This window comes from Cuculus canorus, chromosome 26, assembly GCF_017976375.1.
Source record: "Cuculus canorus isolate bCucCan1 chromosome 26, bCucCan1.pri, whole genome shotgun sequence".
Taxonomy (NCBI): Eukaryota; Metazoa; Chordata; class Aves; order Cuculiformes; family Cuculidae; genus Cuculus; species Cuculus canorus.
The window spans coordinates 3,484,823-3,511,141 of record NC_071426.1 but is presented as its reverse complement, the minus strand read 5'-3'; the positions used below and the strand labels follow the sequence as shown (position 1 = coordinate 3,511,141).

The window sequence follows — 26,319 nt, the reverse complement described above, 5'->3', positions numbered from 1 at the left end:
AGTTTGGGCGCTCGGAATTGAGCCGTTTGCATCCCAAAAACCAAATAAAACCAACGAGAAAACAAAAAAAAAAAAAAAGAAAACCCCAAAAATCTGGAAAGGGGGAAAGAAAAGAAAACAATAAAAAGGGAAAAATCAAAGCGGAGAGAGCGGACGTTGGTCCAGAGAAGGTTTTTCCCCCCACCCCCCCTTCCCCAGTTTTCCCCACCCCCCTCGTCCCGGCTGTCGCTGCCGTTCGCTGTCGCTCTCTCCTGCCGCGGTTCCCGGTTTGGCCGGCGACGCTTTGGGCACGCGGGGATTGCTGGTTTTGGTGATGGCGGGAGGCACCGCGTCGGGATCGATACCCTCCCCGGAGAGCCGCGGGGAGGAGGGCGACGGTGGTGCGATGCTTTTCCTCTCTCATTCCTTCTCTCTCTCTCTCTTTCTCTCTCCAGGGTTGGGAATTCGGGGCGTTTCGGGGGGGGGGGGATCGGAAGGGGCCGACGTCGAAGGGTTCGTCGAAGCTCAGTCGTCATCCACGTCGTCACCGTCGGAATCATCGCCGGCTCCGCTCCCGCTCCCGGGTCCCGGTGGTCCGGCGCGTCGATCGTAGAGTTTATCCCTTTGCCTTTCTTGGATATCGCGCATCTCTTCGGCGTAACGGCAGAAAGCGCCGCCGAACTTGGCCCAAGCTTTGTAGGGGACGGTGATGGCGTTGCGGTACGAGGGTTTCACTTCGCTCACCCTCAAGAAAACGCCGTATTTGTTGCAGCCGACGTCGAAGAAGAAACGCTTGGAGTCCACCGTGATGGAAGTACCCTCGGGAAGCTCTCCGTAGAGCCCCCCTCCGCCCGGCCCGCCGCCCCCGGGACCTCCCAACTCATCCTCCTCTCCCCCGTAGTCATCGATCAATTTGGCCAAAGCGTCGCGGAATTCGATCAGGCCCTGAGCGGGAAGAGCGATGGTTTGACCGCTTTGAAGTCCCGGAGGTCCCGAAGCGAAACCACCCGTTCCTCCCGGTCCACGATTGACGGTTTGACGGATCCGAAGGAATCGTCCGCGTTGGTTTTCTTTCAGGTCCAGATAATATTTACGGTTTTCCCGCACGAGGAATTCGCTCTTGAGGGCCCGGCGAGGCCCCGGTCCCTCCTCGCCCGGCGGCGCCGCGGCCTGGGCCAACTGCTCGGGGCTGGACGGGCCCAGCTGAGCGTAGTGCTCGATGAAATCGCCTAAATAATCGCGGAACTCGGCGGCGACGGCCATGGAGAGGGTGAGGCGACTCTTGGACCCCCCCGCGCCCACCTCGGCGATCTTAAGGAAACGGCCTTTGGCGTTTTGCTTCACGTCCAGATAGAACCGTTTGTTCTGGATATCCAATCGCTTCGAAGCCAATTCCTGAGTTTCCTGTTCGGGTCCAGCGCCGCTTCCCGCTCCGGCTCCGCCGCTTCCACCGCTTCGGGAAGGGCCGAAACCGCCGCTGCCGCTGCCGCTCCCGCCGCGTTCGCTGCCGCTGTCGCCGTCCGCCATCTTGGCCCGCGCCCGCCGCCGCTTCCGGCCCCGCTGCGACACCGCTGACGTCACCGCCGCACTGCCGACTCGGACACGCCCCCCGCGTCCCCGCGCGCCCCCGGACCGCCGGAGAGGACACGCCCCCCCGCAGCAGCCGCAGCCAATCAGCGCCTCGGAGCCAACGAGGTCACGCCCCCCCGCGCCCGCCAGTCAGGCCACGCCCCCTCAGCCGACGCAGCCAGTGAGGCCGCGCCCCCCTCCCGAGCCACAGCCAATGAGCGCCCCTTAGGCAACGAGGCCACGCCCCCCGCGGCCGCCAGTCAGGCCACGCCCCCATAGCAGCCACAGTCAGTGAGGCCACGCCCCCCTCCCGAGCCACAGCCAATGAGCGCCCCTTAGGCAACGAGGCCACGCCCCCTCAGCAGCCACAGCAAGGCCACGCCCCCTCCCGAGCCAAAGGCAATGAGCGCCCCTTAGCCAACGAGGCCACGCCCCCAGCGCTACAGTGAGGGCTCACCAGCCACGGAGGCCACGCCCCCTCAGACAGCACAGCCAATGAGGGTGCACCCTGTCAAGGAGGCCACGCCCCCTCAGACACCCCAGCCAATAAGGCCACGGCCCTTAACGTGGCTCAGCCCATGAAGCTGCGTCCCAAGGAACGAGGCCACGCCCCCCCACGTGCCCCAGCCCATGAGGCCTCGCCCCTAGTTCCATTCAGCCAATGAGGCCACGCCCCCAGCCAATAAGTCTGCCCCAACCGTTGAGGCCACGCCCCCTCATTAGTCCCAGCCAGCGAAGCCACACCCCTCTTTAATCCCAGCCACTGAAGCCACGCCCCCTCATTAGTCCCAGTCACTGAAGCCACGCCCCCTCACAGACCAGCCAATAAGGCCACGCCCCCCCCGTACCCCCCCCCTCCCGTTCCCCATTGCACCGCCCTTGTGCACCCCCTCTCCCCTAATGGGAGGGTGTTGGACCCCCCCTTCCCTCCCCCCTCAGACACTGTGAGAGCCACAGTGGGGTCCCCCCCACCCCATACACCCCCTTTCCCCCCCCAACAGGGACACCTCGAGCCCCCCCAGGCCCCCCCCTACACCCATGGGTGCCCCCCATTCCCCCCCCCCCCCCCATCACACACTCCACATCTCCACACACAAACTCTTTATCGGCTGTGACCCCCGTGGGGTGCTGGGGGGGGGGTTTTAGGGGAGTCCCCCCCCTTTCTTGGCTGTGGGGGGGGGTCAGTGGGGCAGTTCGTGGGGGATGAGCTTATAGTGAGCGCCGCAGGAGGGGCAGCGCTGCGCCTCGCCCTGGTGCAGCCAGAACCACACCACGTAGCTGTTGTCTTCTTCACCTGTGGAGGGAGAGGAGGGTGGGATGGACGGACAGAGGGACGGACAGACGGACAGACAGGGGAGGGAGGGAGAAAGGGAGGAGAGGCACTTACAGACGCAACCCACGATGCGTTTGTTGTTAATGGAAGGAACGAGATTGGGGTCCTCTTTGGTCCCCGCGTAGCGCTTGGGGCGGAACATGCTGTAGGGGTCCTAAAAGGTGGGAAAAGGGGGGGTTCAGAAGGGAGGAGGACCCCCAAACCTTGTCTGCACACACCCCCACCCCCCTGCCAGGACACCCCCAGACTGTAGCTACCGCCCCCCAAAAGGACACTCCTGACCCCAACTCCTCCCCAGGACACCCCCAGACCCTTTATAGGACACCCCCAGAAAGACACCCCCAGCCCCAACTCCTTCCCCAAGACACCCCCAAACCCTATATAACCCCCCCAGAAGTACACCCCTGGCCCCCAACTCCTTCCCAGGACACCCCCAGACCCTTTATAACCCCCTCAGAAGGACACCCCCAGCCCCAACTCCTTCCCCAAGACATCCCCAGATCCTGTCCCTTCCCCAAGACACCCCCACACCCTATACAACCCCCCTAGAAGGACACCCCCGGCCCCAACTCCTTCCCCAAAACACCCCCAGATCCTGTTCCACCCTCCTCAGACCCCTCCTGTCCCTCCCAGGACACCCCCAAACTCTATATAACCCCCCCAGAAGGACACCCCTGGCCCCTAACTCCTTCCCAGGACACCCCTAGATCCTCCTCCACCCTCCTCAGACCCCTCCTGTCCCCCCCAAGACACCCCCAAACCCTATATAATCCCCCCAGAAGAACACCCCTGGCCCCAACTCCTTCCCAGGACACCCCCAAATCCTACATAACCCCCCCCAGAAAGACATCCCTCTCCCCTAACTCCTTCCCAGGACACTCCCAGATCCTGTCCCCTCCCCAGGACACCCCCAGATCTTACCTGGTCCCCCCAGAAGGACACCCCTGACCCCAACTCCTTCCCAGGACACCCCCAAATCCTGCTCCACCCTCCTCAGACTCCTCCTGTCCCCCTCAAAACACCCCCAGCTCCTATATAACCCCCCCAGAAGGACACCCCTGGCCCCTACCTCCTCCCCAGGGCCCCCCCAGCTCCAGCCCCCCTCCCCCAAACCCCTCTAAGGACACCTCCAGCCCCCCCAGTCCCCCCCCGGCACTCACCAGCCCCTTGTTCATGGCCTCCAACACCTTCCTCTCCAGCCCCGTCGCCTGCTCCTCGTCGGTGGCCAGGCCGCCTGCGCGGGCCGCGATCACACCCCATTCCACCCCCCCTTAGTTCTACCCCCCCTCTTCCATTACCCTGACCCCCCCTACCAGTCCCCCCCTCTTCCTTCTCCTGATTTCCCCCTCCTCTTGGGTTCCCCCCCTCAAAGCTCTCCCTCTATTCCCCTCAATTCCGCCCTCTCTGATTTCTCCCCCCTTCAACCTCTGGTTTCCCCCCACCCCCTCATTCCTCTCTCCCCCATCTCCCCCGTTTCCTCCCCTCCATCTCCCCCCCGTTTCCTCCCCCCCATCTTCTCTCCCCATCTCCCCCCGTTTCCTCTCCCCATCTCCCCCCGTTTCCTCTCCCCCATCTTCTCTCCCCATCTCCCCCCGTTTCCTCTCCCCATCTCCCCCCGTTTCCTCTCCCCATCTCCCCCCGTTTTCCCTCCCCATCTCCCCCCGTTTTCTCTTCCCATCTCCCCGTCTTCTCTCCCCATCTCCCCCCGTCTTCTCTCCCCCATCTCTCCTCGTCTTCTCTCCCCATCTCCCCCCGTTTTCTCTCCCCATCTCCCCCCGTTTTCTCTCCCCATCTCCCCCCGTTTTCTCTCTCCATCTCCCTCGTTTTCTCTCTCCATCTCCCTCGTTTTCTCTCTCCATCTCCCTCGTTTTCTCTCTCCATCTCCCCCCTTTTATCTCCCCATCTCCCCCCCTTTTCTCTCCCCATCTCCCCCCTTTTTCTCTCCCCATCTCCCTTTTTCACTCCCCCATCTCCCCCCTTTCCTCTCCCCCATCTCCCCCCTTTTCTCTCCCCATCTCCCCCCTTTTTCTCTCCCCATCTCCCCCCTTTTTCTCTCCCCCATCTCCCCCCTTTTTCTCTCCCCCATCTCCCCCCTTTCCCTCTCCCCATCTCCCCCCTTTTCCCTCTCCCCCCTTTTCCCTCTTCCCCCTTTTCCCTCTCCCCATCTCCCCCCTTTCCTCTCCCCATCTCCCCCCTTTCCCCTCCCCATCTCCCCCCTTTCCTCTCCCCATCTCCCCCCTTTCCCCTCCCCATCTCCCCCCTTTCCCCTCCTCATCTCCCCCTTCCCCTCCCCATCTCCCCCCTTTCCCCTCCCCATCACCCCCTTTCCCCTCCCCATCTCCCCCCTTTCCCTCTCCATCTCCCCCCTTTTCTCTCCCCATCTCCCGTTTTCTCTCCCCCACCTCCCCCCGTTTCCCCCTCCCCCGCGGGTTCCCTCTCTCCGGTTCCCCCCCCGCTCACCGGGCACGGCGAGGCGCCGGACAGGCGCTGAGGCGGCGGGCAGGAGCCTCAGGGCCGCGCTCACCCGCAGTAACCTTGAGGCCATGGCTGCGGCGATGGCGGCGAACGGCACTTCCGGTAAAGCGACCGGAAGTGGCAGCAGCGGCGGCGCGATGCCACCCCTCCCCCGCGGCCCCGCATTGGCCACGCCCCCACAGCGCAGCGCCCCGGCGCTGGCCACGCCCCCTTGACGTAACCACGCCCACACACGAAGCCCCTTTGTGTTGGCCACGCCCCTCCATAGAGCCCCTGTACAGACCACGGCCCCTACAGCGCACCCCCCCGTATTCACCACGCCCTCTATGCACAGACCACGCCCCCTCCACTGAATCACCGTGTTGGCCACGCCCTCTGCTGACCACGCCCCCTTCAGCAGAGTCCCCGTAGCGTCCACTCGCTCTGTTTGCCACGCCCCTATATTGCCGTATCAGAGCTGACCACGCCCCCTGGGTTGGCCACGCCCTCTTACGGGCTGGCACGCGCTGCAGTGGCCACTCCCATTACTGGAGCCACGCCCTCTTCTGTATTGGGCACGCCCCCTCCAGCATTGGCCGCGCCCCATGACGTAACCCCATGATCTGGCCACGCCCCCTGACGATGCGCCAACACTGACCCCGCCCCTTGGTTCATGACCACGCCCATGACCACACCCATCACTCTCTGACCCCGCCCCTTTTGCGCATGACCACGCCCATTGACCAGTGGCCCCGCCCCTTCGTGTTCCCCCCCCCCCCTCCGGGGGGGGCGGGTAGTGGGGACACCCCCACCCCACTTTGGGACACTTGGGAACCCCCTTGGGGGAAGGGGGGGGGTGGCAGGGACAGCGTGTTTGTGCCCCGCCCCCTCGTGCCTCAGTTTCCCCAGAGGAGCCCGCGGCTGCTTACTCATCCCCATCGATCCCTCGTTACCCATCTCAGCGCTAATTGCCTCCCATTAGGGGGGGGGCACCACCCCAGGGAGGGGGGGGGGAGAACCCCACTTATATTTGACCCCTTTGAAGGCCCAAAATCACCTTTATTCGACCCATTTTAAGGCCAAATCCGCCTTTTTTTGCCCCATTGTGAGGTCTGCATTGCTTCGAGCCCCCCATTTTGTATGGGAGGGCCCCCATGGGTGCTGTGGGCACGGAGAAGGGGGGGGGGGCACACCTCACCCCCCCCTTCCATAGGGTTCTTTTATCCATGGGAGGGGGTAATTAAAACAGGGGGGGGGTAATTAAGAAAGGGGAGGGGGAATGAAAAGGGGGGGTTCATTAGAAAAGGAGGGGGGTAATAAAAAGGGGGATAATAAAAAAGGGGGGATTAATAAAATGGGGGAGTTATAAAAGGGGGGGTAATAAAAAAGGGGGATAATAAAAAGGGGGATAAAAGGGGGTTTATAAAAAGGGGGGGTTAATAAAAGGGGGATTAATAAAGGGGGGGTAATAAAAAGGGGGGATTTATAAAAAGAGGGGTTAATAAAGAGGAGGGTTAAGAAAAGGGGGGGTTAATAAAAGGGGGGTTAATAAAAGGGGGGTTAAGAAAAGGGGGGTTAAGAAAAAGGGGGGTTAAGAAAAAGGGGGGGTTAAGAAAAGGGGGGTTAATAAAAGGGAGGTTAATAAAGAGGGGGGGTTATAAAAGGGGGGTTTATAAAAGGGGGGTAAAAAGGGGGGTTTATAAAAAGGGGGGGTAATAAAAAGGGGGGGTAATAAAAAGGGGGGGTAATAAAAAGGGGGGGTAATACAAAAAGGGGGGGTAATAAAAGGGAATAATAAAAAGAGGGGGTTAATATAAAGGAATGGTTAATAAAAAGGGGGTGTTAATTATAAAGGGGGGGTTAATTATAACCCGGGGGGGTTAATGAAGGAAGGGGGGGGTTAATAACGCAAGGAGGGGTGTGGGCTGACCCAGGGCGAGTGCCAAGGGAGGAGGGCAGGACGGACGGACGGACGGACAGAGCGCCGGACGCAGGCCGGCACCTCCCCACAGCCCCCCAGTGGAATTTTTTGGGGGTGTGTGTGTGTGTAATTTTGGGGGGGCCATAACACCCCTATAAAAGAAGGGGGGACCCCCTCCCCCTGTTCGGTACCCGCCATGGGAATCCAGGGAATGGAGCTCTGCGCCGTCGCCGTCGTCATCCTCCTCTTCATCGCCGTCCTCAAACAGTTCGGAATCCTGGAGCCCATCTCTGTGGAAGGTAACCCCCCCCATCGGTAATGAGCATTAATTAACTGCAATTAATGACTTAATTAATTAATCACACACCTTTGCCACCTAAAGAAGGCCCTGAAAGGGTGAAATGGGGGAGTTTATTGCCCCTTAGGGGGGGCGCACCTCCTCCTGGGGGTGAAGGGTAAAGGATTTGGGGTGAAATGAAAGGATTTGGGGGTGAAGGGTAAAGGTTTGGGGGTGAAATGAAAGGATTTGGGGTGAAATGAAAGGGTTTGGGGGTGAAGGGTAAAGGTTTGGGGGTGAAATGAAAGGATTTGGGGTGAAATGAAAGGATTTGGGGGTGAAGGGTAAAGGTTTGGGGGTGAAATGAAAGGATTTGGGGTGAAATGAAAGGGTTTGGGGGTGAAGGGTAAAGGTTTGGGGGTGAAATGGAAGGATTTGGGGTGAAGGGTAAAGGTTTGGGGGTGAAATGAAAAGATTTGGGGGTGAAGGGTAAAGGTTTGGGGGTGAAATGAAAGGATTTGGGGGTGAAGGGTAAAGGTTTGGGGTGAAATGAAAGGGTTTGGGGGTGAAGGGTAAAGGTTTGGGGGTGAAATGAAAGGATTTGGGGGTGAAATGAAAGGGTTTGGGGGTGAAGGGTAAAGGTTTGGGGGTGAAATGAAAGGATTTGGGGGTGAAGGGTAAAGGTTTGGGGGTGAAGGGTAAAGGTTTGGGGGTGAAGGATAAAGATCTGGGGTGAAATGAAAGGATTTGGGGGTGAAGGGTAAAGGTTTAGGGGTGAAGGGTAAAGGTTTGGGGCTGAAGGGTAAAGGTTTGGGGTGCAATGAAAGGATTTGGGGGTGAAGGGTAAAGGTTTGGGGGTGAAATGAAAGGATTTGGGGTTGAAGGGTAAAGGTTTGGGGGTGAAGGGTAAAGGTTTGGGGGTGAAATGAAAGGATTTGGGGGTGAAGAGTAAAGGTTTAGGGGTGAAGGGTAAAGGATTGGGGGTGAAGGGTAAAGATTTGGGGTGCAATGAAAGGATTTGGGGGTACGGGGGGGGGGGAGCTGTGTCATGGCCCGATTACACCCCATCCTTCCGGAGGGGTTGGAATGGCTCTACCCCTCCCCCCCCAAAACAAAAGACACCCCAATAAGGAAAGGGGAGTGTTTGGGACCCCCAAATCCTGACTAGGAGGAAGCAAAGGAGCCCCCCCCAATCCACAGGCACCCCAAATCCCCCCCACCCAATCCACAGGGACCCCCAAATCCTCCCTAGAAGGAAGCAAAGGAGCCCCCCCCAATCCACAGGGACCCCCAAATCTTCCCCCCCAATCCACAGGGACCCCAAATCCCGACTAGAAGGAAGCAAAGGAGCCCCCCCCAATCCACAGGCACCCCAAATCCCCCCCCTAATCCACAGGGACCCCAAATCCTCCCCCCAATCCACAGGGACCCCAAATCCTGCTTAGAAGGAAGCAAAGGAGCCCCTCCTAATCCACAGGGACCCCCAAATCCTCCCTAGGAGGAAGCGAAGGAGCCCCCCCCAATCCACAGGGACCCCAAATCCACCCCCCTATCCACAGGGACCCCAAATCCTCCCTAGGAGGAAGCAAAGGAGCCCCCCCCGATCCACAGGGACCCCCAAATCCTCCCCCCAATCCACAGGGACCCCCAAATCCTCCCTAGAAGGAAGCAAAGGAGCCCCCCCCAATCCACAGGGACCCCAAATTCTCCCTAGGAGGAAGCAAAGGAGCCCCCCCCAATCCACAGGGACCCCAAATCCTCCCCCCAATCCACAGGGACCCCCAAATCCTCCCTAGAAGGAAGCAAAGGAGCCCCCCCCAATCCACAGGGACCCCAAATCCACCCCCCTATCCACAGGGACCCCAAATCCTTCCCCCAATCCACAGGGCCCCCCCCAAATTCCATCTGGGAGGGTCTGGGAAGCCCCCAGCCTTTGAGCCCCCCCAAATCCCCCCTTCGGACTTCCCCTTATCCCCTTAAAGAAGCCTTTGGGGCCCCCCCAATCCTTCCCAAGCGCCCCCAGATGGGATTCCAGCCCCCCCCCCTCCTTCCCCAAATCCCAATCCTCACCGCTCCCACCCCGGCAAATCCCTCTCATCGGAATTCCGAAGGGGGTGGAAAGGGGGGGGTGACCCCTCCTTTAATAGCACCCGCGGGATTTTCCGGGGTGTCCCCTACCACCCACGCGGCATCGCGGAGCTTCTTCCCGGCTCGGCGTTGCCGACGGCTCCGTCTCGGCGCTTGGAACGGCTCCGTAGGGAATTCCCGAGTTGGAATTATTAACGAAGCATCATTTATTAATCACCTTCCGCCAGGCCGGGCGAGGGCGGGAGGGAACGTTAGCGAGAGGTTGGGGCGAGAAACAGCTCCGGGATGTTCCACGCCTTAGGAATTCACTCCCGGATACGGATACGGAGCCTCCGGTGGCTCCGGCACAACCGCTTTCTCCTTCGCCATGGGAAAAAACGGAGCTCCTTCCCGGCACGGAGGGAATTCGGGGTCCACCACCAGGTTGGGGAGTTGGGTTCGAAGCGGGGTTGGATGCAGGTTGGGAAGAAAGCGGGATGATACGGAGAAGCGGTTGGATGGAGGCTTTGCCGGCGTCTCCCGGCAGACGGCGGCGATGCCGAAGTGGAACTGGCGGTCATCCGACATCAACCGGAAGAGCTGGAAGAGCTCTTGGCGCGGACCAAGTTCTCCAAGACGGAGCTGCAATCCCTCTACCGCGGCTTCAAGAACGTGAGTCGGCGGAAGGCCTCGCTCCGGATCGCGCCGTTGGCATCGGGGCGGAATTCCCGGTGGAGCCGGAAGCAATTCCGGTAGATCCGGAGCTCAGGAGGCGCTCGTTCTCCTCCAGGAATGTCCAAGCGGCCTCGTGGACGAGGAGACCTTCAAGCTCATCTACTCACAGTTCTTCCCTCAAGGCGGTGAGTTGGGCATTCCGGTGGCAAAACGCATCCGGAGAAAGCACCGGATCGCAGCCCGGTGCGGGAATTCACCGCTTCTCCCCTTCCTCCCTCCGGCAGACGCCAACGCTTACGCTCACTTCTTGTTCGACGCCTTCGACGCCGACGGCAACGGAGCGATTTGTTTCCAGGTGAGCACCTCCAGCTCCGCGTTCCCACCGGGAAAAGCCATTCCGGCCTTGCGCTCCTCCAGTTGTCATCGGCTCTGTCATTCGGCAGAATTCCCGGCACTGCGGCAGCGGTCGGAGCCGTTTTCACCGCGGTGATTAAAAATAGCTCCGAGCCGGAATAGCAAAGGGATCAATACGGAAAACCCAACTCCCGCGGGTATCGATGGCGGCGCCGCAGTGGAGAGGGGCGAACGGCTGAGCCCGGGAAAAGAGAGAGAGAGAGAGAGGGGCGCAAAATTCCATCCTTTGGGATTCAGGGAGTTCCGGTGGGTTATTCCCGTGTTTTTTCCCGGCAGGATTTTGCCGTCGGCCTCTCGGTTTTGCTGCGGGGAACGGTGCGGCAGAAGCTGACGTGGGCTTTCAACCTCTACGACGTCAACAAAGACGGCCGTATCACCAAAACGGTGCCGTGGGGAGGCGGGAGGCGGGGTTGGGAAGACCCGGAGAGGGATGGGAATAACGGGAAAAGGGTGGGAATGTCGTCCTTCGGCATCTCCTTACCATCCCCGGTGCCCTCGCAGGAGATGTTGGAGATCATGAAGGCCATTTATGACATGTTGGGGCGCAGCACTTCCCCACCGCCGCGGGAGAACGCAGCCGCCGAGCACGTGGAGGTCTTCTTCCAGGTGAGGTGATCCCGTTCCGATCATTCCAAAGGGTTATCCGATCTCCCTCGGGGTATCGGCATTGAACGTCCGCACCGTTCTCCCGCAGAAAATGGACCGGAACGGCGATGGCGTAGTGACCTTCGAGGAGTTCCTGGAGACGTGTCAGCAGGTGAGCGGCACGGAGAGCCTTCGGAAGCACCGGAATCCTCCTGGTTGGGAAGGCAAAGCCTAAACAAAACCGATGGATTGGGAAGGGATGGGGGAATGATGGGAAAGAGCGGAATCGCGGCTCTCACCTCTCCTTCCCGCTCCGTTCAGGATAAGGACATCATGAGCTCCATGCGGATCTTCGAGAATGCCATCTAGGATGCGGCACCGCCCCTCGGATGACGGAATTCCTCCTATTTCCGACAAAACGAGATGGGAAAGGGAAGGAAAAAGACGCTCCAACCATCTCCTGGCGCTCCACTGATGGGATGAGAAGAGACACGGACAACTCGGATGCGCCGGATGGATCCGTTTTGGGTGGAAAATTCCTTTGTCAGTGACGATCCCGCTGCTCTGGGAGATCCGGATGGGAAAGGACCCTTCGGAGTCTCCTTTCTCCCCATCCCGCAGCACCCAAGGGACGTCGGCGATGGGAGAGGCCGTTCCGCAACCTCCGGGGATGGGGGGTTATTCCCGAAATAAAAGAAGCGCTGATGATTTAAGGATGAAATGGGAGCCAAGTGGGAAGAGATGGTTGGAAACGGCATCCGGGGAGGGAAAAGGGGGACCCGGAGATCCCCCGGGGGGGCGGAAGAGGTGGTGTTGTCCCGGGATGAGGCGGGAAGGGCGTTGGGGTTCGTTTGGCATCGTGTTCCAGAGGAATGGGGTGCGGAGGATGGGCTGAAATCCATGGATGGAGGACAGGAGGATGTGCAGAGGGATCCATGGATGGATCCATGGATGGAGGATGTGCAGAGGGATCCGGGGATGGATCCATGGATGGAGGATCTGCAGAGGGATCCGGGGATGGATCCATGGATGAAGGATATGCAGAGGGATCCGTGGGTGGATCTATGGATGGAGGATCTGCAGAGGGATCTGTGGATGGATCCATGGATGGAGGATGTGCACAGGGATCCGTGGATGGATCCGTGGATGGATCCATGGATGGAGGATGTGCACAGGGATCCGTGGATGGATCCGTGGATGGAGGATCTGCAAAGGGATATGGATGGATCCATGGATGGAGGATGTGCAGAGGGATCTCTGGATGGATCTATGGATGGAGGATCTGCAGAGGGATCCGTGGATGGATCCATGGATGGAGGATGTGCAGAGGGATCCGTGGATGGAGGATCTGCAGAGGGATCCGTGGATGGATCCATGGATGGAGGATCTGCAGAGGGATCCGTGGATGGATCCATGGATGGAGGAAGGGAACGGAGCTGGGAAGGAGCTGGAGACCAGCGGTTCTGAGGGCTCTGGGGGTGTTTAGCCCGGAGGAGAAGAGGCTGATGGAGACCTCATGGCTCTCTGCAGCTCCTGGATCGGGATTGTAGGACTCCAGGTTGGAAAGGACCTCAAAGTCCATCTGGTCCGTCCTTTCAAGTGATCCACCGCCCAAACGAGACGTCCCATCACCCTGTGGAGCTGAAGCCTCAAAAGGCCCTGGAACAGGTTGCCCACCACCATCCCCGGCACGTGGCGAGCGGGAGCCGTGGGGCACCATCCGGCAGCCGCTCCCGGCTCCGTTCTCACCCCGTTTTCTCCAGCCCCCGCCTTCCCGGTGGCCAAGTGGCACCGATTCCACATCCCGGCTCCCGTGGCGGAGATGCCGGTGCCCAGGCTGGGGCGGCACTCCCTGCGCGGTGACGGGAGCAGAGAATCATGGAATAATTGGGGTTGGAAGGGCCCTCAAAGCCCATCCAGTTCCAACCCATGGGCAGAGACACCTCCCGCTGGATCAGGAGCTCCATCCATCCAACCTGGCCTGGAACCTGGAGAAGAGGAGGCTGAGGGGAGACCTTATTGCTCTCTACAACTGCCTGAAAGGAGGTTGTGGAGAGGAGGGAGCTGGGCTCTTCTCCCAAGTGACAGAGGACAGGACAAGGGGGAATGGCCTCAAGCTCCGTCAGGGGAGGTTCAGGTTGGATATCAGAAAAAAATTCTTCACGGAAAGAGTCATTGGGCACTGGAACAGCTGCCCAGGGAGGGGGTGGAGTCGCCTTCCCTGGAGGTGTTTAAGGAACGGTGGATGAAGTGCTGAGGGACATGGTTTAGGGAGTGTTAGGAATGGTTGGACTCCATGATCCAATGGGTCCTTTCCAACCTGGTGGTGATTCTGTGATTCTATGAACCCCTCCAGCGATGGGGCAGAAACCACTGCTGTGGACAACGCGTTCCGGTGTCTCCGCACTCTCAGAGTGATGGAATTGCTCCTCATGCTCAGTGTAACTCCGCTCCTCTCCAGTCCATCCCCGTTCCCCCTCACCCCATCCCCACAGCCTTTGGGAACAGCCCCTCTCCAGGTTCCCTCTACCCCTTCAGGCACTGAACTGTCACCATAAGGTTCCCTCAGAGCTTTCTCTTCTCCATCCCAACCCCAACTCTCCTCCTGTCCTCCCACAGGAGGTCCTCCAACCCTCATCCCCTCCTCCGGACCCATTCCAACAGCTCCATCTCCCATCCATCCGCCCTCATTCCCACACAGAGCCCGGGAAGCACTCACCGAGGCCTCAGGGACACCTCTTGGGACACCACCGCCACGAGAGGAGAGACCGGGAGGCCTTCAGGTGCCTTTTCCTTCATTTCCTCCTCATCCTCATCCTTCAGAAGGAAGAATTCCCTCACCATGAGGGTTGGAGGCCCCGGAATGGGTCACCCGGAGCAGCGGTGGCCGCTCCACCGCTGGAGGGGCTCCAGGCCAGGTTGGATGGGCCGTGGAGGCCCTCACCCAGCGGGAGGGGTCCCCTTCCCGCGGCAAAGACGGCACTGGATGGGCTTTGAGGTCCCGACACGAAGGCCCCACCGCAGCGGCTCCGCCATGGCGGCGCGTATCCTAGCAACGCCCCGGCCCGCCTTCCCATTGGCTAGGGGAGGGGGAAGGGGGCGTGGCCACCCCGCAGCGAGCGCTGTGATTGGTGGGATGAGGGAGAGGGCGTGATCAACATTCGCGCTGTGTTGTGGCCCCACCCCCGCCGCCATTGTTCGGCTGAGGGAGGGGGCGTGGCCAGGCTCCGCGCGCGGTGATTGGACACTCCGCCCCCGCCGGCACTGAGGGAGGGGGCGTGGCCAAGCCATCGCGCTGTGATTGTGGCTCCGCCCCCGCCGCCATTGGGGGAGGGAGGGAGGGAGGGGGCGTGGGCAATCGTCCCGCGCTGTGATTGGTGGCCCCGCCCCCGCCGCCATTGGTCGCGGAGGGTGGGGGGAAGGGAGGGGGCGGGGACTCCGCGCGGGGTCGAAGGGCGCCGGGAGAGAGGGGTCGCGGCTGGGACGTAGGTGTCCGCGGGGTCCCTGTGCCCGCCCGCCCCGCCGGGGTCCCCATCAACCTCGGGATCGGGACCTTCTTGAATCCCCTGAACCCCCTGAACCCCCCGGGACCCTCTGACCCCCCTGAACCCCTCGAGATCCCCTGAACCCCTCGAGACTCCGTGAAGCCCCCGGGACCCCCTGATCCCCCTGAACCTCTCGGGACCCCCTGAACCCCTCCAGATCCCCTGAACCTCCCGGGATCCCCTGAACCCCTCGAGATCCCCCTGAACCCCCGGGACCCCCTGAACCCCCCGAATCCCTCGGGACCCCCTGAACCCCTCGGGATCCCCTGAACCCCCCGGGACCCCCCTGAACCCCCCGGGACCCACTGAACCCCTCGAGATCCCCCTGAACCCCCCGGGACCCCCTGAACCCCTCAAGATCCCCCTGAACCCCCCGGGATCGGGACCCTCTGAACCCCCCTGAACCCCTCGAGACCCCCCTGAACTCCTCGGGATCCCCCTGAACCTCTCGGGATTGGGACCCCCCTGAATCCCCCGGGATCCCTCTGATCCCCCCAGGATTGGAACCCCCCTGAACCCCTCGGGACCCCTCAGGACCCCCTGAACCCCTCAGGACTGGGACCCCCCTGAACCCCCCGGGATCCCTCTGATCCCCCCAGGATTGGGACCCCCCTGAACCCCTCGAGACCCCCCGAACCCCCGGGATTCGGGATTCCCCTGACCCCCCCCCCCAGGATCCCCCGGCACCCCCTGGGATCCGGAATCTGTGACCCACCCCAGGGATCCCTCAGGGATTGGGATCCTTAAACCCCTCGGGATCCGTGACCCCCCCCCATACCTCCGGGATCCCCTGAACCCCTCCCCAGGATCCAAAATCCTTTGCACCCTCGGAGATGGGGACCCCCTTTGGCCCAACTGGATGGATTTTGAGGTCCCTTCCAACACAAACTATTCCATGTTTCTCTGGGATTGGGGGAATCCACTCTGCCCCCCCCCAATCCTGTCCCCATCCCATCCCATCCCATCCATCTCAACCCATCCCATCCATCCCATCCCATCCATCCCATCCCATCCCATCCATCCCATCCATCCCATCCCATCCCATCCCATCCCATCCATCCCACCCCATCCCATCCCATCCATCCCATCCATCCCATCCCATCCCATCCATCCCATCCCATCCATCCCATCCCATCCCACCCCATCCCATCCATCCCATCCCATCCCATCCCATCCCACCCCATCCATCCCATCCCATCCCATCCCATCCCATCCCATCCCATCCCACCCCATCCATCCCATCCCATTCCATCCCATCCCATCCCATCCCATCCCATCCCATCCCATCCCATCCCATCCATCCCATCCATCCTATCCCATCCATCCCATCCATCCCATCCCATCCCATCCCATCCCATCCCATCCATCCCATCCCATCCCATCCCATCCATCCTATCCCATCCCATCCCATCCCATCCATCCCATCCCATCCCATCCCATCCCATCCCATCCCATCCATCCCATCCCATCCCATCCCATCCCATCCCATCCATCCCATCCCATCCCATCCCATCCCATCCCATCCCATCCCATCCCATCCATCCCATCCCATCCCATCCCATCCCATCCCATCCCATCCATCCCATCCCATCCATCCCATCCCATCCCATCCCATCCCATCCATCCCATCCATCCCATCCCATCCCATCCCATCCCATCCCATCCCATCCCATCCCATCCCATCCATCTCAACCCAACCATCCCATCCCATCCCATCCCATCCCATCCCATCCCATTCCTCCTGCGGGATCTGCCCCTTCCCTCCTCCAGGGCTCTCCGGATCCGGCCGAGGATCCGGCATACCGCATCCCGAGGATTTTCTCCCCGCAGGAACGCCGATGCTCTCGGCGGGCGCCATGCGGTTGGTTCGATTCCGGATGATCGGAGCTGTTGAGCCCCGTTTGGGGCTGGAATTGGCGCCGGGAGGGGATGTGGTGGATCTGAAGGCGGCGGAGCCGTCGTTGCCTCATTCCATGCGTTCCTTCCTGGAGAGCGGCCAAAGCGGACTGAGCATCGCCCGGAGGTGAGTGACGGCGATTCCGGCGGTGCCGGTGATTCCGGATGGTCCGTCGGCGCTGAGCTGCGCTGGCTCCGCAGGGCGCTGGAGGCCGGGCGGCACCGGGTGCCGCGGGAAGCGGTGCAGCTCCTGGCGCCCATCGGAGACCCGGAGAAGGTGATCTGCGTGGGGCTCAACTACCGCGACCACTGCGCCGAGCAGGGAGCCGCCGTTCCCGAATATCCCATCATCTTCAGCAAATTCCCCAGCGCCATCGCCGGACCCTTCGACGACATCGTCCTTCCCGAGGAGAGCAACGTCAGTGCCCGGAAAAGCTTCCCGACCCGTCCCATCCCGACCCATCTCGTCCCGTCCCGTCCCATCCCATCCCATCTCATCTCATCTCATCCCATCCCACTCCATCCCATCCCATCCCACTCCATCCCATCCCACTCCATCCCATCCCATCCCACTCCATACCATCCCATACATCCCATCCCATCCCATCCCAATTCCTGTCCCCATCCCATCCATTCCCATCCCTGTTCTTGCCCCCATCTCTTCCCCATCCCATCCCTTCCCTGTCCCCTTCCCATCCCAGTTCCTGTCCCTGTCTCCATCCCATCCCAGCCCATCCCATCCCAGTTCCCCATTCCCATTCCCGTCTCCATCACTTATTGTTCATCCTTGTTCCTGTCCCCATCCCATCCATTCCCATCCCAGTTCCTATCCCCATCCCCATCTCCATTCCCATCTGCATTCCCATCCAATCCCATCCTATCTCCATCTCCATTCCCATCCCATTTCATCCCATTCCCAGTCTCCATTCCCATCCAATCCCATCCATCCCATCCCATCCCATCCCATCTCATCCCATTCCCAGTCTCCATTCCCATCCCATCCCATCCATCCCATCCCATCCATCCCATCCATCCCATCCCATCCCATCCCATCCCATCCCATCCCATCCATCCCATCCCATCCCATCCCATCCCATCCCATCCCATCCCATCCATCCCATCCCATCCCATCCCATCCCATCCCCATCTCCATTCCCATCCCATCTCATCTCATCCCATTCCCAATCTTCATTCCCATCCCATCCCATCCCATCTATCCCATCCCACCCCATCCCATCCCCATCTCCATTCCCACCCCATCCATTCCCATCCCATCCATTCCCATCCCATCCCATCCCATCCCATCCCATCCCATCCATCCCATCCCATCCCATCCCATCCCATCCCATCCCATCCCATCCCATCCCATCCCATCCCATCCATCCCATCCCATCCCATCCCATCCCATCCATCCCATCCCATCCCATCCATCCCATCCATCCCATCCCATCCCATCCCATCCCATCCCATCCCATCCCATCCATCCCATCCCATCCCATCCCATCCCCATCCCATCCCCATCTCCATCCCATCCCATCCCATCCCATCCCCATCCCCATCCCCATCTCCATCCCATCCCATCCCCATCCCATCCCCATCCCCATCCCCATCTCCATCCCATCCCATCCCATCCCATCCCATCCCATCCCATTCCATCCCATCCATCCCATCCCATCCATCCCATCCCATCCCATCCCCATCCCATCCCCATCCCCATCCCCATCCCCATCTCCATCCCATCCCATCCCATCCCATTCCATCCCATCCATCCCACCCCATCCCATCCCCATCCCGATCCCCATTCCCATTCCCCTCCAGCTCCGCCTTTTCCCGCAGGAGGTGGACTGGGAGGTGGAATTGGCGGCGGTCATCGGGAAGAAGGGGCGGCGCATCGCGGTACCGCCTTTTTTCCCCCTTTTCCCGCCTCGCTCCGTCGGGATATCCGTGTGCTGCGGAGCTGAGGCGGTGCCGTCGGCGTTCCGTCAGGAGCCGTCGGCGCTGGAGCACATCGGGGGCTTCACGGTGGCGAACGACGTGAGCGCGCGGGATTGGCAGCGGCGGAACGGCCGCCAGTGGCTGCTCGGAAAATCCTTCGACACCTTCTGTCCCATCGGACCCGCCATCGTCACCCCCACGGAGCTGCCCGGTGGGAACGGGAACGGGAACGGGAACGGATGGGATGGGATGGATGGGATGGGATGGATGGGATGGATGGGATGGGATGGGATGGGATGGGATGGGATGGGATGGGATGGGATGGGATGGATGGGATGGGATGGTTGGGATGAGATGGATGGGATGGGAATGGGGATGGAGATGGGATGGGATGGATGGGATGGGATGGGATGGATGGGATGGGATGGGATGGGATGGGATGGATGGGATGGGATGGGATGGATGGGATGGGATGGGATGGATGGGATGGATGGGATGGATGGGATGGGATGGATGGGATGGGATGGGATGGGATGGATGGGATGGGATGGGATGGGATGGGATGGGATGGATGGGATGGGATGGATGGGATGGGATGGGATGGATGGGATGGGGTGGGATGGGATGGGATGGGATGGGATGGGGTGGGATGGGGTGGGATGGATGGGATGGGATGGGATGGGGTGGGATGGGGTGGGATGGATGGGATGGGATGGATGGGATGGGATGGGATGGGATGGGAGGGGATGGGATGGGATGGGATGGGATGGATGGGATGGGACGGATGGGATGGGATGGATGGGATGGATGGGATGGGATGGATGGGATGGGATGGGATGGATGGGATGGGACGGATGGGATGGGATGGATGGGATGGATGGGATGGGATGGGTGGGATGGGATGGGTATGATGAGATGGATGGGATGGGATGGGTGGGATGGGATGGGATGGGATGGATGGGATGGGAATGGGGATGGGAATGGGATGGGTATGATGAGATGGATGGGATGGGATGGGTGGGATGGGATGGGATGGGATGGATGGGATGGGAATGGGGATGGAGATGGGATGGGATGGATGGGATGGGATGGGATGGGATGGGATGGATGGGATGGGATGGGATGGGATGGGATGGATGGGATGGGATGGGATGGGATGGATGGGATGGATGGGATGGGATGGGATGGGATGGGATGGATGGGATGGATGGGATGGGATGGATGGGATGGGATGGGATGGGATGGGATGGATGGGATGGGATGGATGGGATGGGATGGGATGGGATGGGATGGGATGGGATGGGATGGATGGGATGGGATGGGATGGATGGGATGGGATGGATGGGATGGGATGAGGACAGGAGCAAAGACGGGATGGGGACAGGGATGGGGACAGGGATATGGGAACAGGGATGGGAACAGGGATGTGATGGGGCTCTTCTCTGCCTCCTCCCGGAGTCGTTGAGCCCCGACCTTACCCCAAAGCATCTTTATCCCGACGGGATACGGATGTGTGTGTTATTCCCGGGCTTTATCCCCCCTCTCCCCCATCCCCTTTTCTCACCATTCCGGTGTCTCCGCAGACGTCCACAACCTGCGGATCCGGTGCCGCGTTAACGGTCGGTTGATGCAGGAGAGCAGCACGGAGCAGCTCATCTTCCCGCTGCCCAGGATCATCTCCTGGGTATCCCGGTGAGGCGGAGCGGGAACGGACGGACACCGCCATCCCGGAGCTACGGATACACCGGAGCTACCGAGCCCCCTCCTCCGGCTCTGTCCCCCCCCCCCAGGTTCGTCACCCTCGTGCCCGGGGACCTCGTGCTGACGGGAACGCCCGCGGGAGTGGGGTTCTTCAGGAAACCCCCCGTGTACCTCCAGGTGAGCGGAGAGGAGGGGCGGGAAGAGCGGAATGGGAATGGGGGCGGCGGGAAAGGGGGTGGGGAGGGGGTTTGGGGGCGTAAAATAGGGATGGAGGGATAGAAATGGGGTCGGGAGTGGGGTTTGGGGGCGTAAAATAGGGGTGAGGGGATGGAAATGGGGTTGGGAATGGGGTTGGGAGGATGGAAATAGGGTCGGAGAGGGGAAAAAGGGGGATTGAAGGGGGGTTTGGGGGTTGGAATGGGGTTTGGAATGGGGTTCAGGGGCATAAAATAGGGGTGAGGGGATGGAAATGGCGTTGGGAATGGGGTTGGGAGGATCGAAATAGGGTCGGAGAGGGGAAAAAGGGGGATTGAAGGGGGGTTTGGGGGCTGGAAAAGGGGTTTGGGGGGTTGGAATGGGGGTTTGGGGGATTCAAATAGGGATGGAGGCGTTGAAATGGGGTTCGGAATGGGGTTTGGGGAATTGGAATGGGGTTTGGGGGGTTGGAAGGGGGTTTGGGGGCTTAAAATAGGGGTGAGGGGATGGAAATGGGGTCGGGAATGGGGTTGGGAGGATGGAAATAGGGTCGGAGAGGGGAAACAGGGGGATTGAAGGGGGTTTGGGTGTTCGGAATGGGGTTTGGGGGCTCAAAATAGGGATGGAGGGATTGAAATGGGGTTTGGAATGGGGTTGGGAGGATCGAAATAGGGATGGAGGAGTGAAAAAGGGGGATTGAAAGGGGGGTTTGGGGGTTGGAATGGGGTTTGGAATGGGGTTCAGGGGCATAAAATAGGGGTAAGGGGATGGAAATGGGGTTTGGAATGGGGCTGGGAGGATCAAAATAGGGTCGGAGAGGGGAAAAAGGGGGATTGAAAGGGGGTTTGGAGGCTGGAAAAGGGATTTGGGGGTGGGAAATGGGGTTTGGGGGTTTGGAATGGGGTTTGGGGGCGTAAAATGGGGGTGAGGGGATGGAAATGGGGTTTGGAATGGGGTTGGGAGGATGGAAATAGGGTCAAGGGGTGAAAAGGGGGATTGAAAAGGGGTTTGGAGGCTGGAATGGGGTCTGGGGGTTTGGAAAGGGGGTTTGGGGGGTTGGAATGGGGTTTGGGGGCTCAAAATAGGGATGGAGGGATGGAAATGGGGTTGGGAATGGGGTTGGGAGGATGGAAATAGGGTCGGAGAGGGGAAAAAGGGGGATTGAAAGGGGGTTTGGGGGCTGGAATGGGGTCTGGGGGTTGGAATGGGGGTTGGAATGGGGTTTGGGGGTTTGGAATGGGGGTTTGGGGGCTCAAAATAGGGATGGAGGGATTGAAATGGGGTTGGGAATGGGGTTGGGAGGAACGAAATAGGGTCGGAGGGGGGAAAAGGGGGATTGAAAGGGGGTTTGGGGGTTTGGAATGGGGTTTGGGGGTTTGGAATGGGGTTCAGGGGCATAAAATAGGGGTGAGGGGATGGAAATGGGGTTTGGAATGGGGTTTGGGGGATTAAAATAGGGATGGAGGGGTTGGGAGTGGGGTTGGGAGGATCGAAATAGGGTCAGAGGGGGGAAAAAGGAGGATTGAAAGAGGGTTTTGGGGGTTGGAATGGGGTTTGGAATGGGGTTTGGGGGCGTAAAATAGGGTCAGAGGGGGGAAAAGGGGGATTGAAATGGGGTTTGGGGGTTGGAATTGGGATTTGAGGGGTTGGAATGGGGTTTGGAATGGGGTTTGGGGGATTCAAATAGGGATGGAGGGGTTGAAATGGGGTTGGGAGGAATGAAATAGGGTCGGAGGGGGGAAAAAGGGGGATTGAAAGGGGGTTTGGGGGTTGGAATGGGGTTTGGAATGGGGTTTGGGGGCGTAAAATAGGGGTGAGGGGATGGAAATGGGGTTGGGAGGAACGAAATAGGGTCGGAGGGGGGAAAAAGGAGGATTGAAAGGGGTTTGGGGGTTTGGAATGGGGTTTGGAATGGGGTTGGGAGGATCAAAATAGGGTCGGGGGGGAAAAAGGGGATTGAAAGGGGGTTTGGGGGCTGGAAAAGGGGTTTGGGGGTGGGAAATGGGGGTTTGGGGGATTCAAATAGGGATGGAGGCGTTGAAATGGGGTTCGGAATGGGGTTTGGGGGGTTGGAAGGGGGTTTGGGGGCTCAAAATAGGGATGGAGGAATTGAAATGGGGTTGGGAATGGGGTTGGGAGGATGGAAATAGGGTCGGAGGAGTGAAAAAGGGGGATTGAAAGGGGGGTTTGGGGGTTTGGAATGGGGTTCAGGGGCATAAAATAGGGGTGAGGGGATGGAAATGGGGTTTGGAATGGGGTTGGGAGGATGGAAATAGGGTCGGAGAGGGGAAAAAGGGGGATTGAAAGGGGTTTGGGGGCTCCAAATAGGGTTCGGGGGATGGAAATGAGGTTTGAAATGGGGCTGAGAGGCTCGAAATAGGGTCGGGGGGGTGAAAAGGGGGATTGAGAGGGGGTTCGGGGGGGTTTAAGTGGGGTTTAGGGGTTCCAAAAGGGGTTGAGGAGCTCCAAAAGGGGGTTGGGGGGCTCTAAAAGGAGTTGAGGGGCTCCAAATAATGCTGGGGGGGCTCCAAAAAAGGATTGGGGGGGCTCCAAATAATGTTGAGAGGCTCCAAAAGGGGGTTTGGGGGGCCCCAAATGATGTTGGGGGGCTCCAAAAGGCGTTGGGGGGCTCAAAAAAAGGGTTTGGGGGCTCCAAATGATGTTGAGGGGCTCCAAAAGGAGGTTTGGGGGCTCTAAATAATGTTGGGGGGCTCCGAAAGGCATTGGGGGGCTCCAAAGGGGGTTGGAGGGGCTCCAAAAGGGGGTTTGGGGGCTCTAAAGGGCTTTGGGGGCTCCAAATAATATTGGGGGGCTCCAAAAGGGGGTTTGGGGGCTCCAAAGGGCGTTTGGGGGCTCCAAAAGGCATTGGGGGGCTCCAAAGGGTGGTTTTGGGGGGCTCCAAAGGGGGTTTGTGGGCTCCAAAGGGTTTCTGGGGCTCCAGCGGATGTTTTTGGGGCTCCAGCGGATGTTTTTGGGGCTCCAAAGGGTTTTGGGTCTGCAAAGAGTGTTTTTGGGGTTCCAAAGAGTGTTTTTGGAGCTCCATTGGGTGTTTTTTGGGGGCTCCAAAGGGTTTTTGGGGCTCCAGTGGGTGTTTTTGGGGCTCCATTGGGAGTTTTTGGGGCTCCATTGGGTGTTTTTGGGGCCCCATTGGGGTTTTGGGGCTCCATTGGGAGTTTTTGAGGGCTCCAAAGGGTTTTGGGGCTCCAGTGGATGTTTTTGGAGCTCCAAAGGGGGTTTTTGGGGCTCCATTGGGAATTTTTGGGGCTCCATTGGGATTTTTGGGTCTCCATTGGGATTTTTGGGGCTCCAAAGGGATTTTGGGGCTCCAAAGGGGTTTGAGGGCTCCAAAGGGGTTTTTGGGGCTCCATTGGAATTCTGGGGTTCCACTGGGAATTTTTGGGGCTCCATTGGGATTTTGGGGTTCCACTGGGAATTTTTGGGTCTCCATTGGGAATTTGGGTCTCCATAGGGAATTTGGGGCTCCATAGGGATTTTGGGTCTCCACTGGGAATTTTTGGGGCTCCATAGGGATTTTTGGGGCTCCATTGGGATTTTGGGGCTCCATTGGGTGTTTTTGGGTCTCCATTGGGATTTTGGGTCTCCATAGGGATTTTGGGGCTCCATTGGGATTTTGGGTCTCCATTGGGTGTTTTGGGTCTCCATAGGGATTTTGGGGCTCCATTGGTTGTTTTTGGGGCTCCATAGGGATTTTGGGGCTCCATTGGGATTTTTGGGGCTCCATAGGGATTTTTGGGTCTCCATTGGAATTTTGGGGCCCCATTGGGAGTTTTTGGGTCTCCATAGGGATTTTGGGTCTCCATAGGGAATTTGGGTCTCCATAGGGCTTTTGGGGCTCCATTGGGATTTTGGGTCTCCATAGGGAGTTTTTGGGTCTCCATAGGGATTTTGGGGCTCCATAGGGATTTTGAGTCTCCATTGGGATTTTGGGTCTCCATTGAGTTTTTGGGTCTCCATAGGGATTTTGGGTCTCCATTGGGAATTTGGGTCTCCATTGGGCTTTTGGGGGCTCCATAGGGCTTTTGGGGCTCCATTGGGAATTTGGGGCTCCATTGGGATTTTTGGGTCTCCATAGGGAATTTGGGTCTCCATAGGGATTTTGGGGCTCCATTGGGATTTTTGGGTCTCCATTGGGAATTTGGGGCTCCATAGGGATTTTGGGGCTCCACAGGGCTTTTGGGTCTCCATAGGGCTTTTGGGGCTCCATAGGGATTTTTGGGTCTCCATTGGGTGTTTTTGGGTCTCCATTGGGAATTTGGGGCCCCATTGGGAGTTTTTGGGTCTCCATAGGGATTTTGGGTCTCCATAGGGATTTTTGGGGCTCCATTGGGATTTTGGGGTCTCCATTGGGTGTTTTTGGGTCTCCATTGGGATTTTGGGTCTCCATAGGGATTTTGGGGCTCCATTGGGATTTTTGGGGCTCCATAGGGATTTTTGGGTCTCCATTGGAATTTTGGGGCCCCATTGGGAGTTTTTGGGTCTCCATAGGGATTTTGGGTCTCCATTGGGATTTTGGGGTTCCATTGGGCTTTTGGGGCCCCATTGGGAGTTTTTGGGTCTCCATAGGGAATTTGGGTCTCCATAGGGATTTTGGGTCTCCATAGGGCTTTTGGGGCTCCATAGGGATTTTGGGGTGTCCGTGTCTCGCCAGGCGGGGGATGAGGTGCAGTGTGAGATCGAGGGCCTCGGCACCATCTGCAACCGCGTGGTGTAAACCCCCCCCCCTTCTCCCGATTTTCCCGGCTCGGATCCCACTTTGGGATCCCCCAAATCCCAATAAATCCCCATCGGAAGAAGTTTTCCTCTCCGGGAGTTTTCTTTTAATCGGTGAAACGTTGGATAAAGGCTCTCAACCTCTCCCTCCTCGCATCGGAGCGGAAAAGCTCGGAGAGACGGAGCTGCGATCCCGCGGCGCTCCGGAGCTCCTCCAACACCTGGAAAAACCGGGAAGGGATTTAAGGGGGGGGTCCGAAAAGGTGATTTTTAGGGGGGAACCCCTCCAGGGGGACCCCTTTACCCCCAAATTCTTGAAGGACTGCAGAGAGCCGAGAGCCAAAGTCCGGGTGGGAAGGACTGAAGGGAGAGAAAACGCCATCGGAGCATCCGCGGCTCTTCCTCCCGATTGGAATTGGGGGGGAAGAGGGGGGAAAGGGGGGGGGAGGAAGGGGGGTTTGGGGGGGGGAAATGGGGGTTTGGGGGGGGGAAAGGGGCGTTTGGGGGGGGGAAATGGGGGTTCGGGGGGTGGAAATGGGGGTTCGGGGGGTGGAAAGGGCGGTTTGGGGGGGGAAATGGGGGTTTGGGGGGGGGAAATGGGGGAAAGGGGGGGAATGGGGGAAGGGGGGTGGAAATGGGGGTTTGGGGGGGGGAAATGGGGGTTTGGAGGGGGGAATGGGGGTTTGGGGGTGGAATGGGGGTTTGGGGGGGGGAATGGGGGTTTGGGGGGGAAATGGGGAATTGAGGGGTGGAAATGGGGGTTTGGGGGGTGGAAAGGGGGGTTTGGGGGGGGGAAATGGGGGTTTGAGGAGTGGAAATGGGGGTTTGGAGGGGGGAATGGGGGTTTGGGGGGGGGGAATGGGGGTTTGGGGGGGAAATGGGGAATTGAGGGGTGGAAATGGGGGTTTGGGGGGTGGAAAGGGGGGTTTGGGGGGGGAAATGGGGGTTTGGGGGGTGGAAATGGGGGTTTGGGGGTGGAAATGGGGGTTTGGGGGTGGGAAATGGGGGAAAGGGGGGTGGGAATGGGGGTTTGGGGGTGGGA

General features: G+C 59.7%; 5 protein-coding genes and 1 long non-coding RNA gene across 13 annotated transcripts in view; 2 read left to right on the top strand and 4 right to left on the bottom strand.

Moving 5' to 3' along the window:
* Positions 1 to 504: 504 nt before the first annotated feature.
* On the bottom strand, positions 505 to 1,558 carry PURB (purine rich element binding protein B). Its single transcript, XM_009565352.2, has one exon. The coding sequence runs from the start codon at positions 1,504 to 1,506 to the stop codon at positions 505 to 507; it is 1,002 nt and encodes a 333-aa protein (XP_009563647.2). The 5' UTR covers positions 1,507 to 1,558.
* A 1,091-nt stretch (positions 1,559 to 2,649) lies between these two features.
* On the bottom strand, positions 2,650 to 5,500 carry LOC104063197 (cytochrome c oxidase subunit 5B, mitochondrial). Its single transcript, XM_054088993.1, has 4 exons — positions 5,342 to 5,500; positions 4,042 to 4,115; positions 2,936 to 3,035; positions 2,650 to 2,842 (listed from the first exon to the last, which is right to left on the bottom strand). Exons 1-4 carry the CDS (start codon positions 5,424 to 5,426, stop codon positions 2,730 to 2,732), a joined length of 372 nt encoding a protein of 123 aa, XP_053944968.1. The 5' UTR covers positions 5,427 to 5,500; the 3' UTR covers positions 2,650 to 2,729.
* A 1,952-nt stretch (positions 5,501 to 7,452) lies between these two features.
* Positions 7,453 to 12,045, top strand: KCNIP3 (potassium voltage-gated channel interacting protein 3). Its single transcript, XM_054049729.1, has 8 exons — positions 7,453 to 7,555; positions 10,148 to 10,272; positions 10,391 to 10,460; positions 10,560 to 10,630; positions 10,966 to 11,073; positions 11,191 to 11,295; positions 11,384 to 11,446; positions 11,596 to 12,045. Exons 1-8 carry the CDS (start codon positions 7,453 to 7,455, stop codon positions 11,641 to 11,643), a joined length of 693 nt encoding a protein of 230 aa, XP_053905704.1. The 3' UTR covers positions 11,644 to 12,045.
* On the bottom strand, positions 10,490 to 14,343 carry LOC128849213 (uncharacterized). Of its 2 annotated transcripts, XR_008447209.1 has the most exons (5): positions 14,219 to 14,336; positions 13,994 to 14,091; positions 11,574 to 11,678; positions 11,171 to 11,486; positions 10,490 to 11,036 (listed from the first exon to the last, which is right to left on the bottom strand). It is a non-coding gene; the product is annotated as an uncharacterized LOC128849213 (long non-coding RNA). The 2 variants fall into 2 exon arrangements; XR_008447208.1 differs by having other exon boundaries at positions 13,994 to 14,343.
* A 354-nt stretch (positions 14,344 to 14,697) lies between these two features.
* Positions 14,698 to 25,366, top strand: FAHD2A (fumarylacetoacetate hydrolase domain containing 2A). 2 transcript variants are annotated; one of them, XM_054049583.1, is made up of 8 exons: positions 14,698 to 14,759; positions 16,650 to 16,842; positions 16,917 to 17,133; positions 18,552 to 18,611; positions 18,702 to 18,861; positions 20,234 to 20,342; positions 20,441 to 20,528; positions 25,216 to 25,366. In XM_054049583.1, the coding sequence occupies exons 2-8, from the start codon at positions 16,658 to 16,660 to the stop codon at positions 25,276 to 25,278; spliced, it is 882 nt and encodes a 293-aa protein (XP_053905558.1). In that variant the 5' UTR covers positions 14,698 to 14,759; positions 16,650 to 16,657; the 3' UTR covers positions 25,279 to 25,366. The 2 variants fall into 2 exon arrangements, with proteins under 2 accessions (XP_053905558.1, XP_053905559.1); XM_054049584.1 differs by having other exon boundaries at positions 25,188 to 25,351.
* GPAT2 (glycerol-3-phosphate acyltransferase 2, mitochondrial) overlaps positions 25,285 to 26,319 on the bottom strand; it is a 25,202-nt gene continuing 24,167 nt past the window's right edge. The window contains exons 20-21 of one of the 6 annotated variants that reach the window (XM_054049577.1): positions 25,582 to 25,637; positions 25,285 to 25,498 (exon numbers count right to left, since the gene is read on the bottom strand). In XM_054049577.1, coding sequence (XP_053905552.1) covers positions 25,385 to 25,498; positions 25,582 to 25,637 — 170 coding nt within the window. In that variant the 3' untranslated portion in view covers positions 25,285 to 25,384. The remainder of the gene's footprint in view (positions 25,499 to 25,581; positions 25,638 to 26,319) is intronic. The other 5 variants (XM_054049578.1, XR_008447182.1, XM_054049581.1 and 2 more) reach the window with 5 other exon arrangements.

Bases quoted from the DNA above. Each gene is read 5' to 3' on its own strand.
- PURB (XM_009565352.2), bottom strand. From the start codon at position 1,506: ATGGCGGACGGCGACAGCGGCAGCGAACGCGGCGGGAGCGGCAGCGGC.
- LOC104063197 (XM_054088993.1), bottom strand. From the start codon at position 5,426: ATGGCCTCAAGGTTACTGCGGGTGAGCGCGGCCCTGAGGCTCCTGCCC. The intron at 4,116-5,341 runs GTGAGCGGGGGG...CGGCCCGCGCAG, and splicing joins CCGGCGCCTCGCCGTGCCCG to GCGGCCTGGCCACCGACGAG. The intron at 2,843-2,935 runs GTAAGTGCCTCT...CTCCCTCCACAG, and splicing joins ACGCATCGTGGGTTGCGTCT to GTGAAGAAGACAACAGCTAC.
- FAHD2A (XM_054049583.1), top strand. From the start codon at position 16,658: ATGCTCTCGGCGGGCGCCATGCGGTTGGTTCGATTCCGGATGATCGGA. The intron at 18,612-18,701 runs GTACCGCCTTTT...GCGTTCCGTCAG, and splicing joins AGAAGGGGCGGCGCATCGCG to GAGCCGTCGGCGCTGGAGCA. The intron at 20,529-25,215 runs GTGAGCGGAGAG...GTGTCTCGCCAG, and splicing joins AACCCCCCGTGTACCTCCAG to GCGGGGGATGAGGTGCAGTG.
- KCNIP3 (XM_054049729.1), top strand. From the start codon at position 7,453: ATGGGAATCCAGGGAATGGAGCTCTGCGCCGTCGCCGTCGTCATCCTC. The intron at 7,556-10,147 runs GTAACCCCCCCC...GTCTCCCGGCAG, and splicing joins GGAGCCCATCTCTGTGGAAG to ACGGCGGCGATGCCGAAGTG. The intron at 11,074-11,190 runs GTGCCGTGGGGA...GTGCCCTCGCAG, and splicing joins ACGGCCGTATCACCAAAACG to GAGATGTTGGAGATCATGAA.